This window comes from Aulonocara stuartgranti, assembly GCF_965226115.1.
Source record: "Aulonocara stuartgranti genome assembly, chromosome: 6".
Taxonomy (NCBI): domain Eukaryota; kingdom Metazoa; phylum Chordata; class Actinopteri; order Cichliformes; family Cichlidae; genus Aulonocara; species Aulonocara stuartgranti.
Genome location: NC_138944.1, coordinates 17,436,724 through 17,456,101, shown reverse-complemented (window position 1 = coordinate 17,456,101; position 19,378 = coordinate 17,436,724). Strand labels below are relative to the sequence as shown.

Sequence of the window (19,378 nt, the reverse complement as noted above, 5' to 3'; positions counted from 1 at the left end):
GGGGACACTTGTACTTAGACCAAAGAACAACCTGAGCTATTTTTGAAGGTTTCTGAGTGAGGTGTATTAATTAAAGAGGATCCACAATGGACGTATTCACTAATACCATTTTTATAAGGTTGTAATTTGAAGAAAAACCCCTGATGATGAACATAGGGAGACTTATAATAGTCGGGAAAAAAAATCTTTCATCCTCGAGCCCAATTCTTTTTTCAAGTGGACGTTTAAAGCATTTAAATGTGAAGCTGATCACCTGGCTGAATGTTTGCCCTTCACTGCCAGGGCTAATTATTTAACACAACATACAATGGATGTCTGTTGACCCTGTTTTTCTTTTGTTGCCTAGAAATGCTGCCATTACTTTCCAAACACAATAAAATAAGCACACACAGTGTATAATAGTGCTGCAGCTAATAACCATTAAACTCTCATCCAGCAATTCTATTCTTTGTATTTTTCCAGAGAACAATGGGGAACTTTGTGTCCTTAAGCAAACATAAACAAATCATTTTTATCACATTCAAATAAGCGTCATTTCACCTGTTGTTGGGTTTTGTTTTGTTTTTTTTACAGAGAGACATGTGGTTTAAAACACTTAAATAAAGAAAAGCCAATACCCTCTATTCATTACAACAGACAGGGGCAGCTTTTTGATTCGGTTACAGCGCAGCAGAGAATAATGCATCCATGTACTCTAATGCTTATTTTTCACCGGGAACTTAATGGCTGTCCTAATTCTGCAAAGAGTTTACTAATGGGACTTGAGTTGGTGGTTTATATTCTTGTCTTGTCATCTTAATGGACAAAAATTAAGTTTGAAAATAAACTCTTTTTTTTTCATCTCTGTACTGAGAATTTCCGAGTGGAATTGCTCTCTATTTACCCATATGCATATGGATATCCATTAAAGATAAATGGCCAAACACATTATCCTTAATGCCCTGTGGTCAAGCAGTACACATGCATAATTCAGCCTAAGTCATTAAAGAAAAGGAAAGAAAGTGCAGCACTGTTTGAAGAGTCCAAGATGGCCCGACACACTAATAAACAAGAACAACCAAAACACATCCCCTCATAAATCTAATAACCCTCCTACATAACTCTGGTTCTCCTCTGTGTATTAAAAGGGTGCAGAGAACACTAGTGCTGGTCACTAAGGAAGAGGTGCTGTATCTTTAATAGCAACTAGAATAATTCATCCAACTGATATAGTCCACTTCATGGAAAAATTAAGACACACTGCAAGTATATAAACCAATGACAGAGACCATGAAGACTTGTTAAGTAACAGCCTGATGAAGCCTGCGCCTCTTTCGGCATCTAATTCTATAGTCGGGGAGGAGATGAAAACTGAAAATGACAAAAAGAAATAAAAGATGCAAACTGGAAATATTTAGGAAAACACCATCAGTTTATGACACTATTTGTTCTGTGGTATGAGACTTATTTTTCATTTGTTTTTATCTTATTTAGTTTTTATTTTTGTGTTCAGTTGGCTTAATTTCCAGAGTGTTGTTGGTATTGTTGTGTTGTAAATTTATCGTAAAGAGTTTGTTGATCAGATTAATGAGTGGCTGTGGCACAGTTTGCTGGTAGTGACAGGATAGGCAGGACTTGTCAATACTCAAGAACACCAGGGAAAGACAGAAGCTGGGTGGTCCAGGCAGTGATCCAAGCAGGTGTTGAGGGAACCCACTTGAGCAGAACGGCTGAGATGCGACAGGGTGTGGAGGGGAGCAGACAATGAACCAGGTGATAGGTGTGACTGTCATCAGGCCTAACATTCTTCTAATGACAGAGCCATCGAGGCAGGTAGTCCTCCTGGAGTTGACTGCTCGCTGGGAAGATGGGATGTCAGTGGCATTTGAGAGGAAGAGGGAAGCTTACATTCCTCCCCGAATGAGGTCAGCAGCCAACAGTTTTCCAGAGAGCCACTCTACAGGTCTATCAAGCTACTGGGGATCAGGGAACTGCACAGCAAGATAGCCATCAGGCACATCACTGATGCAGCTGAAAAGACACCAAGATTGTTGTGGACCAAAAGGGTGAACCCACAAGCTACCTTTATACAAGTTGGGACTGGTTACCCCTGACTGAGTTGTCTAGACAAGGGCGGATCATATTGAAAGACCTGAAAAACCAGAGGTTACACCACTAATGATGTGTCTAGGTTGCAGCATAGGGTGTGAGTCAAAACTCAAGTTTCACATCATTGTTACTCTAAGTTTTTAAAACAAGAGGTGCAGTGATCAGCACTGCTGCCTCACAGCAAAAAGATTGTTTAGCGAAAGTTGTGGGGGCTGATAAACTCAGATAAACAGTTTTGTATTTTGTTGCAAAGTGTTGAAGTTAGTAAAAAGGGCCCGTTATCTAATCTAGACTGTAAATTACAGCAAGTCATATACACTCACTCACTTCTTTACTGTATCATTGTGTTGTGAAAGCACTACTCTAAGGTATGCTGAGTAAAAGAGAGTAACAGTCATGCTAACCCATAAGTTCCAATTCATATATGTGGTATACTTCTGTGTTCTGCACAATAAACAATAAAAAAGGTCTTTCTATAAAAGCTAAAAGGTAACATCATGATAGGACAGAAGGAAGTTAAGTGAGTTTTCCTCATAATACTCGGCTGATTTTAACAGAGAAGTAAAGACATGATTAAAACTAAGTCATAAAGGTTTAATTTTATGGACTGTGCATGCAGCACAAGTATTACTCGTGTGATGGTTACCTACTGTACTATCTATCTGTTTGCATATTAGAGGGATGTCTCTTTGCCAGGACACAAAGTAAGCCATCAAAAGATAAATAACATAAATAATTATTGGACTTATTTTAGGACTGTGTTTATGGCATATCATAAAGAGAACTAAAGTGTGATTTGACGTCACGTTTGGGCCCTGCTCGTACGATGGTACATGCTGCATCATCGTCACGTTGACTCACTGGAAAGCTGTGGTATGTTGTCTGTCAAGAACTGGGATCCACATTCCACTTGAAAATTTCCACACCCAACAGTCTCACATCTGCTCGAGGCCAAATGTCATCTCTATATTTTGCACAATTGCTTTTCAGTCAGCTTGTGGTTGCATATTTAAATCAAACGATTTGGCCTGATTGCATGTACGGTAAAACAGCATATCCAGAAAACTAAACCTTATTTTTCCCTCGCCACCAGCATCACTGTTGACACTCGGATAGTTTGCTTGAGAACCATTGTCTGTATACCCAGGAGACAATAGATACCCTTGGGGCTCAGGTGACTAGTGACACCTGTTCCCCGCTATGCTGGCTTTCATCTGCATCTTCTAATCGCCTCACCATTTACATATGTTTGTTGTCTTACGATTGGCCTAGTGGCAAAAAAAAGGGTGGAGCTCAATCTCACACCACTGATTCGTAAGCAAAGGGGAGTGTTTACGAAAACCGGCAGTGGGAGGAGATGGGTGACAGATGGAGGACAGATATTCCCCTGTCAGGTTACCAAACAGAGTACCAAATGTCCCGATGGCAAGGTAACAGCAACAACCTGTTTTGCTTTTGTTTGACGTTGTAGAGGCCAAACGGGTTGGCTATCTCTCGGCTGATACGTGTGCTGTAAAATGGAAAGCTGTTTGTTTTAACACACTGTAAAATGAAGAGGCTCCATTGGATGAGGAGAAAAGTGCAAAGTCAGGTACATCTCTGCTGGACAGTCGACATCCGGTCCAAAGCTAGCACTCACAGCCTTTATTTTCAATGATATTAGTTTCACCCCCCGAGCCACCATGCTGAGTTCAACCGCCCTGATCCCAGCAGCCTCCGTTTGCTTTCGCATAGTGTTGACAGTCAAAGTTTTGGTGTTTCCCATAGAATCATGATTTTGTATTACACTTTATCTCACACATCCAAGCTCACTAATGTTTCTAGCACCTGTGGAGAGATAAGGATACAAATCTCGAGTCATTATAAGTAAGAAATTAACTCTTATGCTTAGCTAATGCCTAAATATGGTGAATTATTATTGCTGTGCTGTATATTTACCATGTTCAGGTGAGTTTTACTGGTATCTTGCATAGTACAAAATACTACCCTACTGTATCTGGAGATATCATGGGAGCATCAGTTAAGAAAATTAATTAATATTAATTTTACATTAACATTAATCACAATGATTAAGTGGTTTAATTTGAGTGGTGTTTTGCTGAAATGTCTTACATTTGCTCCTGATTTTAAGTCACATTAAGACAGGTATGATCAAGACCGTTTCTATTTTATATATAAATGAATGGATTTAAAATAATTGAGACTTTAGATATACGCAACAGATATATTTCCAGTGTCATAGTAAGACAAATGTATCAACCCTGTTAAAATTGACGATGACCATTTTCTATTGATGGCACTGTGGAAAACTCTGCACAGCAAATCATGTTAATAACATTAGGGCATTGTGAGTGATTGTTTTGCCATCAAAATGCAGAAAAGGTAGGTGAAAGAGAAGAAAAAAAAAATTCTATCCAAATCAAAGAAAACCATTTTTAAGTTTTAATTATTTATTTATTTATTTGTTTGTTTTGTACTCAAAGATAAAAAGCTAGGATCTAAGATTAAATCCCACTTTGGCTACAACATTGCAAATAATATTTAATGCTCTGCTGAATTTTAGATTCTGCAGACATTTCAGGTCAAAACCAACCCTCAGTCATGCTCACTTCCTTAAGCTGACATGGACACAATTTCCAATGGATGCAGATTAAAACATCTGAAGTATTTTAATACAATTAGGAGTGGGAATACTATTGTTTTGTTGTCAAGTGTGTAAGCAGCAGGAAATTATTTTTCTTCTCGTCTGACTATTGCTTCCCTATGTTTGCAGCCGTTTCTGTTCTGCCATTGTCATTTCTGTATAGTTCAGATAACATCAACTAATAAGGGAGAGCCAAACACATACTCTACTCTGCTCATTGCTAAATGTTAAATGAAGACGCAGAGACGCTGGTACCTAAAACGAAAAACATTTCTAGATCTCGAATGGAAAAAGCTGCACAGTGCTAAGAAACTGTAGCGGCACACAATTTTAATTAAAATGCATCATATAAAATGACTAATATCGGCGCACCAGCCTATTCTGAGTCACTTCTACTGTATCTTATATCCTGTGTGAATGCAACATGTCTAAGGTGTGCCTTTCTTTTTTATAGCTAAGATAAAGTAATTTATCATTAGGAAAAAAAAGTGACGAGATAAGAGGAACCAACCCTATATTGTCAAAAGGAGTGGGATACTGGAAACGACTGATCTCCATCTGGTGTCCTGATGCAAATGTTCACACGCGCATGTTATTCTAAGGCAAGCCTCTTTACACACAGATGATAAGTGGAGGCTGAGATCTGAGGCATAATACCATACGGAGAGGCCGAGCTCCCGAAGCATGTGAGCAGAAAAATGTTTGTACAGCCCTGAAGCTAAAGACAGCATGCCACACTCGCAGATCAACGTAGAACAGGATTTAATCTTCGGGGGATTAATAACACCCAACGTGTTGTTTGTCTGCAACACTGCAACTATTTGTTTCTATTGTTCATTTAAAACATAGCTTGATCATTGAAGAAGTACTGACAGGTGTCATTTAAGAGAAGAAATGTCATATTATAAATGTCAATAGTGAATACAGAATGATCAAGCTTAAACAATGAAAGAAATACTGCAAACAAATCAAAGAAGAATAATCTTTAAAAAAGCAACAAGCATAAGCCGAGGTCACCACGTGTCTCAGATATGTTTATATTGGATTTCTGTCTTCATGGGGTTCTTAATAGGGCTCATAAATTTGTGCAATACCTGTCATTCCAAGTATAAGTGCATGTACTACACTAAAAGTAGAGCCAAGGTGTGCTGGAGAATATTTCATCTGATAGGGGGTGAACTGGACTTATGGAGGAATCCAAAAAAGATTTCAACTTGGGCAGGACAAACACTCTAGGCAGAAAGCCCAAGAAGGGTCGAAACAGGTGACAGCGCCGAGCACTGCATCACCAATAAGCTAATAACCAACTAACTAACGAAGTCTAAAATCCCCAGTGTGTAATACATACTTCAATAGGTGCTGCTTAGATTTTTAGCAAAAAGAAAACAAAAAGTCGTACAACAGGTTTGGCAGCTTTTCTGTTTGTGCTGCTGTAAAAATTTGTATTTACATGTAATATTTATAGACATGGATAGATGTTTTGCATGACTTTTGAATTTTGAGTCTAAAAATTGATCTGTATACTTTTAATTTTATTTTTGGTCTTCTGTTTGAATTTTTCAACTTTCAAAGTACTTTTATTAATATTATCATTATCATTATGAGAAGAAGAAGAAGTATAATAATTTCAGTCTTTATTCTTTCTTTATTCAGATTCCCATGAGTTGTTACCGCAGCGATAACTATTCTTCCTGGGGTCCACAGATAAAAACAACACAACACATCCAACCATCGATCTACAGACAATCAACCGATAACTTAAAAACCACAATTACATCAATAAAATACAATAAAATAAAATAACAAGTATTTCTTTTAACTTGTACAACAGTCACACAGCAACAAGAAAATGCTTAAAATAAGAAAATGTTACTTGCGACTTAAGATTTAAGCTAACATCATACCTACCCACAATCTTCACAGGTGAATAATCAGGTGTGCTTAAGAAGTGCTGCTTTTACTGCTTCTGAAAACCCAATTCCAGATATAAGTTTATGACATTATTTTTTAACTTGTAATATGAAGCAGCATTTGGAGGGGGTGATGGGGTGGATCAACGCTGAAAAACCTCTCGATCAACAGAGGTCACGAGGTCACACACTTGTCGCGGTGCCTGCTATGATTTGTCGGTTTGTGGCGCACTCTGGCGGCTAAAGCGGGGAGCACACCCTTCCTGGACTTCATTTACTCAGGTGAGCTAGTTAATGTTTCACCTGCATGCTGTGACGTCACTGGACCTTCAGGAAAAAGACACCGTGGACTCCGCGATCAGCCCGGCCTAAACGGTTCCTGACATTTTCAGGACAAAGCTGCAGCAAAAAGTCTCGAGTTAGGCTTTAAACTCAGTTTCGGCGCTTCGTGAAATCTCACGCTGTTGGTCCTCCGGGTTCAGACACGATGTCCGCCTCCGCTATCTTTGTGCTGGATCTGAAGGGAAAGGTAAGAGCAAAGCTCGAGCTAATTTTAGACAACTGATAATTACTTATTCCTGCCACGCGCGCAGGAATAAGTAACAACACAGCAACTAGTTTTGGTTGCTGGGTTGAATTTTTTTGGTGCTCTTTTAATTGTTAAACATTAAACGCGTTGTTAAAAATTTATAACAGACCGTGCGACACACTCTTTCTTATATTTCTTATTTTATTTTATTTTACTTTTAGTTTTCTACTTCCGGATACATGGCAATGCAAATTAAGCTTTAAACAATGGAAGCGAAAGCGTGTTGCAGCACATGTAGCCTTCAGGTAGATAGTTTGTGTCACCGTCACGTTTATGTTTACACAGGAGCCTGCATGACTCTGGCATGACAGACAGAACATGTAACTTTACCCTCGAGTTAATGTTTCTCGTGGCTTCATGTTGCGTGTGCGATGCGGTGACATTACTATTTATCTACTCCAACCCAAGCTCAATCCATACATTCTTTTATTTATTTTTTCACCAGCAAGTTTCAAGGTTGGTTGGTTTTGCATGTGTCGTTTCCAAGGCCAGTCGACACTGAGATGGAGAGGGGATGTACCAAATATAGCTCTGTTTTTGGAGGGGTCTGGGTTCTGATTGGTTAAACAAATCATCATCAAAAACTTTTATTTACATTTTTATTCCCCTACACCTAAGGTTCCATCACCAGATAATAATATGTCCTTCTCATGTATGACCTGGGTGAATTAGACTGTTGTTATACATGTCATGACACAATCAGTCCCATCAACAACTAAAAGAAAAATATTTATGGATCCTAACTTTATACAGAGCTATCAAAAATACTATTCTCTTCGAGCTTTCCATTTTTTTTAATACTTTTAAAATGAAGGGGCAAAAAAAGGATGATTATTTCCATTTAGAGTAGATTAGCAACCACTTCAGAATTAGAATCGGAATACTTTACATAATTTCCTTAGAGAGTATTAAAGGACAAAGAAATAAGTAACTAGAAAAAAATTAAAAAAGAAAAGAAAAGCAGGAGCAACTGAAACAGGCTGCATGCTGGTGAATTTTTGTCTACTTTATAGCTAGAACTAATAATAATAATAATGATGATGATGATGATGATGATGATGATGATGATAATAATAATAATAGTCACATTGTAACTAATCATTGTAATTATTGTCTCAGCATCTGTTGTAAAGTGCTGCCATATTGGTGATTAAAAGCATTAATTTTCTGCTATTATTTTACTAATGACTGGTATTTTCTTATATTTAGTGGTTTTGTCTTTTGAAAATGCAGTTTGCCTGTTTGATTTTATTTATCTCATAATCTGATCATTAAAATTTCTTTTCCTGTCTGATCAGTTAAGGGAGGAAAATGCAGGTGTCAGGGTTCAAAAGTTTCGACGATATGCTTTTCCCCAGGTGCTTACTTCCATGAAGAATCTTCAATATTTTTGGCTGCTTCCTTTGGAGTCTGCCACAGTGGATCATCTGCCTCTATCTCACCCTATCCAGTAGCATCCTCATCTGTCACACCAACCCTCACCATGTCTCCTTTTGCTACATCTATGAACCTTCTCTATTGTCTTCTTTCTGTCTGACAACTGCATATTGAACATCCTTTGCCCTCCAAACCATCTCAGCCTCACCTCTCTAACTTTGCTTCCAAAGTGCTCAGCTTGTCCTGTCCCTCTGATGTTCACATTTCTGCCCATCTTGGTTGTTTGTGTATTTTAACGTATATTAAATGTACATATCATTCCTAAACAGGAATGTGAACGCTGAGTAAGGCCATGTTCCAATTTCTTGTTTACTTTTATTCACACATCAGAATTTTTAGGTTTAAATGTCTAAATGAAGCCATGTTTAATTAAAGATGGATTAATTTGTGTAAATTTCTGGTAGATAAAGGCTTGGTTTGTTTTGTTTTTTTTAAAGGATATTTATGGATATTTTGGTGTTTTAACAGATTACATGTTTGTATGAGAAATATTATGAATAAGACTCGGAACCTTAAAAAAAGGTCGATGTCTGAGTCTTGTCTTAATGTCTGTGACAAATTTTTATCACTTTGTCCCACTATTAGGGACAAAATGATAATTAATCTGAGAAATTTTTAATTAAAGAGAAAGAAGAGTATTTCTTAAAAATAAAGACAATTTTAATATTTTTCCTCATCAGTGTTGTTTAAAATCTGTGAGCTTAGTTCTTTTTACTGAGAATCACAAGATCAGTTGTTATTATTGTGATTATATCCAATCATTCTCTAATTGCTTTTCCAGTTGAGGGTCTGTTTGAAACTCTGCTATTTTGATATCCATTGTCCTTCAATCATTTAACAGAATGACACTAGAAGCCATTCCATAAGTAGTAATTTCTATATTAACAGTTGTCTCGTAACCACGTGCTGGTATGCTTCCTTCTTCAGGTGCTGATTTGTCGGAACTACAAAGGTGATGTGGACATGTCAGAGATAGACCACTTCATGCCTTTGCTCATGCAGCATGAAGAGGAAGGTCTTCTCTGTCCCGTAATGTCACACGGCAACGTTCACTTCATGTGGATCAAACACAGCAACCTCTACCGTATCCCTGTCCTAAGTGTTTAATGACATCCTTTGCAGGCAATGACCGTTAGCAATCATATGAAAAGATGAGTCCTTGATTTTTACAGCAGTGTTTTTAACTTCATAACATTCCTTGACCTGATCTCGATACAGTTGTTGCTACAACAAACAAGAACTCCAACGCTTCCTTGGTGTATGCCTTTCTCTACAAACTAGTTGAGGTGAGTGATGCCTGGTGTGGTGAATAATGTAAATATTTCCTGTTGCCTGTGCATCCTGGTTCCAAAGAAATGGTTTTGTTGTTTTGGGACATCAGTGAAACATGACAGTCAAAGATGGCTGTAATCCAGAGTAAATTCTGGCAGTTACTCAAATCCTGTCCAGATAATGACGATGTTTGCATGTCCGTACACAGGTGTTCACAGAGTACTTTAAAGAACTGGAAGAGGAGAGCATTCAGGATAATTTTGTGGTTGTCTATGAGCTGCTGGATGAACTTATGGACTTTGGATTCCCTCAGACTACTGACAGCAAGATACTACAAGAGTGAGAATCTTCAACATGCACACACACACACACACACACACACATTTTTTAAATATATCTTTAAAAACTAGTCTGGTGTTGCATGACAGCAAATCTTCACCTCTCTGCTGTAGGTACATTACTCAGGAAGGTGCCAAGCTTGAAGTAGCAAAGAGCAAGGTGCCGACAACTGTGACCAATGCTGTGTCCTGGAGGTCAGAGGGTATCAAGTACAAAAAGAACGAGGTCTTCATTGATGTCATCGAGTCCATCAATGTATTGGTAAGATGAAAGGAAGGATTCCTCAATCCATTGGACTTGCATACTAACTATTGGTTTGGTTATGTAACGACTACATTATTGATTCATTTCTGAAGTCTTGTTCAATTCAGTTCTATAGTTAGTCCTATAACTAAGTTAGTTTTAGGACTAACTGCTTATTTACATTTTTGTAAAGGGAGCACTTTAATTACACATTGGATCTGGATGAATGCAATATTCAAATTAAAAAAATCTTTGCTGACATACACATTTCAGGGGTGGATTCAAAGTCACCCCAAAAATTAAGGTTAAAGATTGAAATCACGGGCTGATATAGCTCCCACATTTTGGTACTGTGTCCAGTGGTATCTCCTCCCAGAACTCGAGTAGTCCATGAATTAGCTTTTGGACAGTCTGTAGTGCTGTCAGATGCTCTGATTGGGTTCAGGTCTGGCTTTGATATTCCAGGAAATCATGTCTCATGAGATGAGGCAATGTCCTGCACTACGAGTAACCCAGGGCCCACTGCACCAGTGTAAGGTCTCGCAGGGGGTCTGAGGATTTGGCCAAGTTTGTCCACACAAACAAGGAATTTGACTTGTTCACTTTACTCTTCTACATGCAAAAAAAGTTATGTTTTTTAAATAGGCAGTATATATAAAAAGCAAGAAAAAAAAAACAAGTCTTAGAGAGTCTTAAAGTCTTAGAAACTATACAAACTGTAAGTGCAAAACGTAGTAGTGCATGTGACCTGAATTTCAACCTGGCACCTAGCAGCATTCAGCATGATGAAGTCTGTTTAGTCCTCCGAGGCTATGGTGTGTAACTGTTACTGATATGTGTAACTGATATTATACTGTGATGTACCCTTAAATTTTAGCAGTGTGTTAGTGAAGCCATTGATGTATTTTGTCAGTTTAAGTGACAAAATACTTTTTGTGACAAAGTCAAAATCCTTTATTTAAATCCGTTTCTTCTCCTTAATAATTGTTCAAATATTTGTCAAAATAACTCATTTTTAAATGATTTAATAATGTCATTTGTTTAGGTGAATGCTAATGGCAGTGTGATGAGCAGTGACATTGTGGGCAGCATCAAGCTAAAAACCATGCTGTCGGGGATGCCCGAACTGCGCCTGGGCCTCAATGATCGAGTGCTTTTTGGCCTCACTGGACGTACGTATGCGACCTCTGTGTACCCATTATCACTGTGTTACCCCAGTCTTAGAGGAAAAACAAGTTGGTGCTGTTTATTTGTACTTTAAGTACTCTGTGTTGATTTATGCTCAGGTGACAAAGGAAAGACGGTGATGATGGAGGACGTGAAGTTCCATCAGTGTGTCCGTCTCTCACGTTTTGAGAGCGATCGAACAATCTCCTTCATTCCTCCAGATGGGGAGTCTGAACTCATGTCCTACCGCATCAATACTCATGTATTGTCCAGCTCACTACTTTATACTCATATGAAATTCAGATATTTGTTGCATTTATTAATCTTTATGTTTTGTGCACTGTAGAAGTTGCTAATAGAATTACTTCCTTGTACTAGTTACATAAATAAATACATAAAAATGACTGAGAAATTCACATGATAAGGAAAAGAAACAGTGTAAAGACTTAAACAGAGTAAGTGAATGAAAGAAAGCAAACTTATGTGAGCGTTACAGTACTATACATTAACACGTGGATTAAATTAACATTTAAACAGAATTATTTGCATGTTAAGTAGATAAAATGTTAAACTTGTGTGTAACTAAACTCTACCTTTTGTCTTTTAAAGGTGAAGCCTTTGATATGGATCGAATCTGTCATAGAGAAATTTTCTCACAGTCGAGTGGAAATTATGGTTAAGGTACTCTACTCAATTATATTTGGGTTTTTTTTTAACCACAATTACATTTATATCTATGGTTTAACTGTTTAGCCCCAAACCTGCTAGAGACAAACTGTTAGAGCAAAAAGTGATTTCCATTGTTCCATTGTATTTATAGCCTGATTTTCACAGAAACAGTTGCTTCAAAGTGCTCCATATCGTAAGGTAAAGACCCTACAGTATTAGAAAAAAACAAACCAACAATCACACGACTCCCTGTTAACCATCAGTAACTAACTGTCTTTGTTCGGTTTCAAAAACCAATGACGTCCTTACGCTGCCTGTCCAGTGACGGGGCAGTCTCCCTTAAACAACAGGAAAAAGGTGACTTTCATAAGATATCCTACTATAACATTCCTGTATTTGCAGGCAAAGGGACAGTTTAAAAAGCAGTCGGTGGCAAATAACGTAGAAGTGAGGGTCCCTGTCCCCAGTGATGCAGACTCGCCAAAGTTCAAAACCAGCACAGGAAATGCCAAATATGTGCCTGAGAAGAACCTGGTTGTGTGGACCATCAAGTCTTTTCCTGTAAGAAATTCACAACATGTTGTAACTATTGCAGACTGGATTGCAGACTAAAGTTATGCTTTCTTGTGTCTTACACATTTTTACTGTGTGTGTCCATCCATGCAGGGAGGTAAAGAGTTTCTCATGAGAGCTCATTTTGGTTTGCCCAGCGTGGAGAATGAAGAGGCGGAGAGCAAACCTCCCATAACTGTGAAATTTGAAATCCCATACTTCACAGTCTCAGGAATACAGGTGTGTTGGTTTCCTTTAACGTCAAAAAACCCAAGTAGTGTGACTAAACTACAATCAAAGCATCTTTATGGAAAGTCTTGTATACTGTTTTTATTATTTATGCATTATAAAGTTCTAAGTGGTACCCGGGAAGCTTCCTATTCTGCTTATTATACTATGAATAAAGTTCAACACAGCCAGGCTTTCTTTGTCTTACTTGACTTAACAAAACCTAAAACCCCAGTTGGAGATAATGGGTATCATGTTGGCAGTTATCAGCTCTGTTAAGCCGGGCTTTCTGCCTCAACGTCTGTGCTCGCTCATACAAAAAGGTGTGTTTCATGGGTCGTGTGACTTTTCTTCCACACAAAATGACTACTATCCTACTCCAATCAGAGACGTTATCACAATCATACGATAATTACATGGCAATTACAAATCTAAATATAATAATAAAATGCAATATTGCAGGCAATTGTTAATCTAGCAATTACAGAGAAGGTTAAAATAAGCATTTAATTGATTTATCCGTAAGTTTCTTTTGCGATCCTCTTCATTTCTAAGGTGATGACTGGACATTAAACTGGATACATTTAGACTCTAAAGTATTAAATATTAAATGTAAATGGTTCCCCAGCAGAGAATCTATGACGCACTTAAAACATGCTGTAGATAAAAGATCGCACTTTCATCCGGTTTTAAGCAAAACCTCTGAACACGTGATTTAGCCAGGCATAAAGTGAGCCACTTTCCTGGCACAGAAGGCTCTTTAAGCTCAGTATAGCTCACTAACCCATTAATCTCACTTCGTAGTTCACCCCTTTGGTCCAGTATCAATTGGTGTAATGATTGTGGGAAGCTGGACTTTAACTACGCAAATGTGTCTTGCTGCTTTTTTCCACCAGGTGCGGTATATGAAGATTATAGAAAAAAGTGGGTACCAGGCTTTACCGTGGGTCCGCTACATAACACAAAGTGGAGGTATATTAGTAGTCTGTTGGACTTTGGTTCTACCAAGCAGGAAGTGACCTACCCAGATGCAATAACTGAGTCCAATTTTAACCTTTCTAACTCTCTTTATTTATTTTATTTTTTTAGATTACCAGCTGAGGACTAATGTGTAACACCTGTGGAGAAACTTGAATACATTTTCCTCACTTCAAGGACTTCCTAAGGAGCATAAATGATCACTTTAACTAGACTGAAAGAATGTCTTTAAATTTTCACCTGCTCTGTGTAACATTGATCCTTGTGTGTGTTGTTTTGTGTTTTTTAAATCCATGAGCAATTTGATTGTGATGTTCTATTGTGTGAGCACTGCAAATTATTTAATTATTAAATTAATAAAATGATTCACTTAGAACAGTTTGTAATCATTAACCTTGGTGTTAATGAAAAACGTTGTCTTTCTCTTGAGTTTAAAACACCACACAAGGTGGATTTTGCCATCGTATTGTAGTAAGGCTTTGTGCAATCACAGTCGCTAAATTCCGCCCAAAATTAAATGCTTACACCCGCCTTTTTCCACACTTGCCTCTGGAGAAATACACTCGAAGGTTAGAAATGTGAATGAACTGCCTTTGAAGACCTCAACGTATACGAATCGCCCGCTTTCTTAGCCGTGTGCGCCGATTGGTCAAATGCTCCTGTTACCACAGTGACAGCGTAGTAACAGAGTTGTAACTCCTCCCGATTTACCATATATGGAAGCGCAACACCCTCTTGGCGAGCTGCGATTGGCCAGCGTATGTTCTCCCCAATGTTTGTAAATTGTAGTCTGGAGACACCGCTGTATAGCGCTCAGCGCGCAAATGTATTTTGTAATGTTGATAAACGTATGTTGTTTTAATTACTTTTAAAAATTACTGGTTCGTGGAGACAGCGGGGTCGAAAATCTTGGCGACGCGTTGGATATTGTGGAAGTAAACCAGGTAGCTTGAATGCGCTTTCGTTTTGTTTTTTTAGCTCTCTTTTTAACGTTAGCTGTTAGCCGGGAGGCTAGTTGTTTGTGTCTTTCAGTTGACTTGCCTCTGGCGGTAGAGCTTATATTTGTGTTGTTCAGCAGTACGCTTTGTTAAAGCGGCCGGCAGAACTCCGAATAGTAAGCACGGAGTCATATAACATGGCGTCAGCGGGGAACTACGGCTTACGTTAGCCGGATGCTGTAGTAACGTTAGCTGTAGGCGACAATAACCTGCCAGCCTCAGTTTGGGTTTTTTTCTCCCTCTTATCGTGTTTGTTTTGCGTTCCTCGTAACTGTGGTACGTCTCTCTCCGAGCAGGCAGGAAGGCAGACTATAATGGTCCTTAGTCAGATGGATGCCGGCAAAGCTCTGACGGCGGCAGCAGCCAAAGGGAACACCAGCGAGGTGCAGAGGATCCTGGAGGAATGCAGAGTGCATCCTGATACTCCAAATGAGTTTAGCAGGACTGCCCTACAGGTGAGGATCAATTCAAGTGTTCACGTGAGATCTATAAACATATACAGAAGTATTAACAGCCCACATTTCATTTGGTGGACAAACATAGTTCGTCCTACGGTCTGAGAATAATCTCCTTCTCTTTTGTAACGATGGCCTGCGGAAAAATTACCAGCCGCTTCTCTCGAATATGCTTGTAGCGCCATGTTTTTAATGTTAGAATAAAGCGTGTCAATAAAGGTGTCTGTAAAGACAGTAAAATTATAAATTATTTAAGTTAAAGCGAAAGCTTCTGCCCCCACAGCCCGTTTAGTTATATGGCCTGTATTTAGCGTTATAGTCATGTTATAAACAGCAGTGAATAGGAGTGATACCTCACACTGGAGTCCACCTAATATGTCCTCAACATTTATAGAGCGACCCCGAACAGGGATGTCGCCTGCAGTTATTGTGTTTATTATTTAATTCACTGTTCAAATTTAGTGAAAACAAAGTGTCCCTCAAAATTTCTCTAAACTCAGGGTGACGAAACTTTGAGTTTGAGATGTTTCATATGTAATAAAATATATTAAAAATCCCTCAAAATTTCAGAAGTGGAACTAAAAAGCTGTTTGATATTTATGCTTTATAACTGACTTCAAGTATTATTTAAGTACAATAGTTAACATTAACTCATTTTCTTCTAAACCCCCCCCCAAACAAAAACAAAAAAAAACCCAGAAACACTAGATGAATGCAACACACTGGTGTAAAATTTAATGTAGGGCTGCTGTATTGGCATGATTTGTTTTTCCTGCATAGATGTACTAAAGGCCTAACTCTTCCTACTTTGTTTGCTTGTGTTTATTACATTGAAAAAGAATCCGGCTTGATGCAAGACTGTTAAAAAAAAACTCTCAGGGTTGCACACTGGTGTTGAATTTGAGAGTGCACCCTCCTCACCTCTCCTCTAATGTCTTCAACAGGTGATGATGATGGGGAACTCCAAGATTGCCAGCCTGTTGTTAGAAAAAGGAGCCAACCCCAACGTCCAGGACAGGCACGGGATAACGCCTGTCCACGACGCAGCTCGAACAGGCTTCCTTGACACCGTGGAGGTTCTGGTGGAGTACGGCGCCTCAGTAAACATCCCGGACAGGAGTGGCGCGCTTCCTATTCACATCGCCATCCGGGAAGGCCACCGGGATGTTGTGAAGTATTTGGCGCCACGGTCCAACCTTAAACACGCCAACGTCAGCGGTCAGACAGCGGTAGACGTGGCCCGAGCTTCAGGTGTGCCGGATATGATTGACTTGCTTTTTTCGCACATTCATAGTTAGCCTGAAAAGTGGGTGTATTTTGCCTAACCCTAACCTCACACTTTGTTTCGCTTCAGTCCTGGTAACTTGATTTTTGTTGCTGTGTAAAGGATTTTTCTTTTCTTTTGTTAACAGTGGCTCAGCATTATTATGTGACAGGACATATTGTCTTGGCAGCTTATTTTCAGTGGATGGGTGGCTATATACTGTAGACACCTCTTTTGCACAGTGCAATTTAGGCACCTTATATGAACATATACATATATATCTGTTTTCCCTATGAATTGGGAGTGCACATTTGTAGATAGTCCCCCCCCGCCCCCAGTGTTTTCTAATTATTTCCTTTGTGTAAGAATTGTAACAGTTGTATGTTGTTGTTTTTTTAATTTACAAAACTTGACATTGTGCACCCTGATTGCTTTGCATAGTTGTGTTTCTTAATTAGATGTACTTAGAGTTTGAATTTACTCCTATTTATTGTTAAAATAGGATTGAATATTCCTCTTTGTAAATAGCAACCCTTATTGTGATTTGTTGAAATGTTATTTATATAAATACTTTTAAAATCTAAGTGAGATTATTCACTTCACTATTTGAAGAAGAAAGCACAAAATAAAGTGTTGAACTTGAAGTTTTGCTGTCTTTTCATTTTGATTTGGATTCTGTAATTGGCTAGTAAGAGCTACTGCTCTTGGGTTTCTGCTCACTGGGATCACTCAGGTCATCTCAGCTTTTTGTGTGTGTGGGTGTGTGTGAATTTAGGGTGTCATAACAAAAGGCTAAAAAGGAAGTGATTTACTTTTATTTTAATTTCTGAGCTTTAGTGGCCATTGGTCAGAACTGGCCTGGTGGGGTACAATCTGGACCACTGGATGCTGGGTAAATTGGTGAAAACTCCTACTCTGTAATTTTTAACAAAGAGCCATGCTGACCTGGTTCATTGAGTTTGATTGAAACATTTTTTTAATGATAGAAAGTTGAAAAACAGAAATTTTGCTGTAAGTAAATTTATTTTTTGTTCTTAGGCTAGATTTATTTCAGGTTTAATGTTTTAAGGAAGTACTTATTTACACTTAGTTTTTTTTAAAATAGGTTACGGTGCAATGATTTTACTGTTAAAATGAGATCGTGGCTCAAGAGTTGGGAGTTCGCCTTGTAATCGGAAGGTTGCCGGTTCGAGCCCTGGCTTGGACAGTCTCGGTCGTTGTGTCCTTGGGCAAGACACTTCCCCCGTTGCCTACTGGTGGTGGTCAGAGGGCCCGGTGGCGCCAGTGTCCGGCAGCCTCGCCTCTGTCAGTGCGCCCCAGGGTGGCTGTGGCTACTATGTAGCCTGCCATCACCAGTGTGTGAATGTGTGCGTGAATGGGTGGATGACTGGATATGTAAAGCGCTTTGGGGTCCTTAGGGACTAGTAAAAGCGCTATATAAATACAGGCCATTTACCATTTACCATTGAACTGCATGTGACCTATAAGTTTGACACTCCTGATGTAGAGAACGAAGGGGGATGGGGTGAGTAAATTATCACGGTTGCAAGAGGATTAAAATGAATATTTTTACTTTTGTTCAGTAAAATAGGAATAAAAAAAACACTTGGAAGTGGACTGGCATTTACATAGTGCATTTCCCACACCAAATGCTTTACACTATAAAGACACATTTATCAGCATATTCGTATCAAACGTTTATTCTACCCACTATCGGGGCGATCGTGGCTCAAGAGTTGGGTGCTCGTCTTGTAATCGGAAGGTTGCCGGTCGGTCGCTGTGTCCTTGGGCAAGACACTTCACCTACCGCCTACTGGTGATTGCCAGAGTGGCCGATGGCACAATATGGCAGCCTCGCTTCTGTCAGTCTGCCCCAGGGCAGCTGTGGCTACAACTGTAGCTTACCTTCACCAGTGTATGAATGTGAGAGTGAATGAATAGTGGTATTGTAAAGCGCTTTGAGGGGTCCTGAAAAGCGCTATATAAAATGCAATCCATTCTTATTATTTATTATCTATTGCACATCCACATGAACTTAAAATCAACAGTTATAATCACCAAGATATGTGTGTTTTCGGACTGTAGAAGAAAACTGGAGCGCCGGGGGAAAACCCACACAGGCACAGAAAAAACATGCAAACTACGCATCAGGCCTCAGGAAGGTTCACGTGCAGAAGTTTGTTTGTTTTTTCTCCTGTGAGCCAAAACTGCTAACCGCTGCATCACCACACCACCTACTTGTCGCTGGAACATAAGAGTCCACAGATAATCTTTTCTTCACTATCTCAAAATTCCCGGCTCTGTCCGTGACTCCCGATGCTTCTCATGTTTTTAAAAATCCTCCAAAAACCCCCAAAACAAAATAGATTAACACAACTGAAAGAGGAATTTAATCAATCATTGTGTGCTTTTCTTTGCATCTTTTCATGCAGTCTTAACCGCTCAGACGTCCTTATGGTGATCCACCAAGGACATTTGCAATAACTCCACGCTGGAATGTACAGCGCAGTGAAAAGTCTCACAAAGGTCACAAAGATAGCTGAAC

General features: G+C 39.0%; 2 protein-coding genes across 2 annotated transcripts; both read left to right on the top strand.

Annotated features, from left to right (window-relative positions):
• Positions 1-6,939: 6,939 nt before the first annotated feature.
• ap1m2 (adaptor related protein complex 1 subunit mu 2) lies at positions 6,940-14,422 on the top strand. The gene is made up of 12 exons (XM_082536969.1): positions 6,940-7,171; positions 9,596-9,752; positions 9,887-9,954; positions 10,149-10,279; positions 10,393-10,540; positions 11,568-11,694; positions 11,809-11,951; positions 12,299-12,370; positions 12,761-12,919; positions 13,025-13,150; positions 14,035-14,110; positions 14,228-14,422. The coding sequence occupies exons 1-12, from the start codon at positions 7,130-7,132 to the stop codon at positions 14,251-14,253; spliced, it is 1,275 nt and encodes a 424-aa protein (XP_082393095.1). The 5' UTR covers positions 6,940-7,129; the 3' UTR covers positions 14,254-14,422.
• A 139-nt stretch (positions 14,423-14,561) lies between these two features.
• cdkn2d (cyclin-dependent kinase inhibitor 2D (p19, inhibits CDK4)) lies at positions 14,562-17,463 on the top strand. The gene is made up of 3 exons (XM_082536970.1): positions 14,562-15,060; positions 15,411-15,569; positions 16,514-17,463. Exons 2-3 carry the CDS (start codon positions 15,429-15,431, stop codon positions 16,865-16,867), a joined length of 495 nt encoding a protein of 164 aa, XP_082393096.1. The 5' UTR covers positions 14,562-15,060; positions 15,411-15,428; the 3' UTR covers positions 16,868-17,463.
• Positions 17,464-19,378: the final 1,915 nt, after the last annotated feature.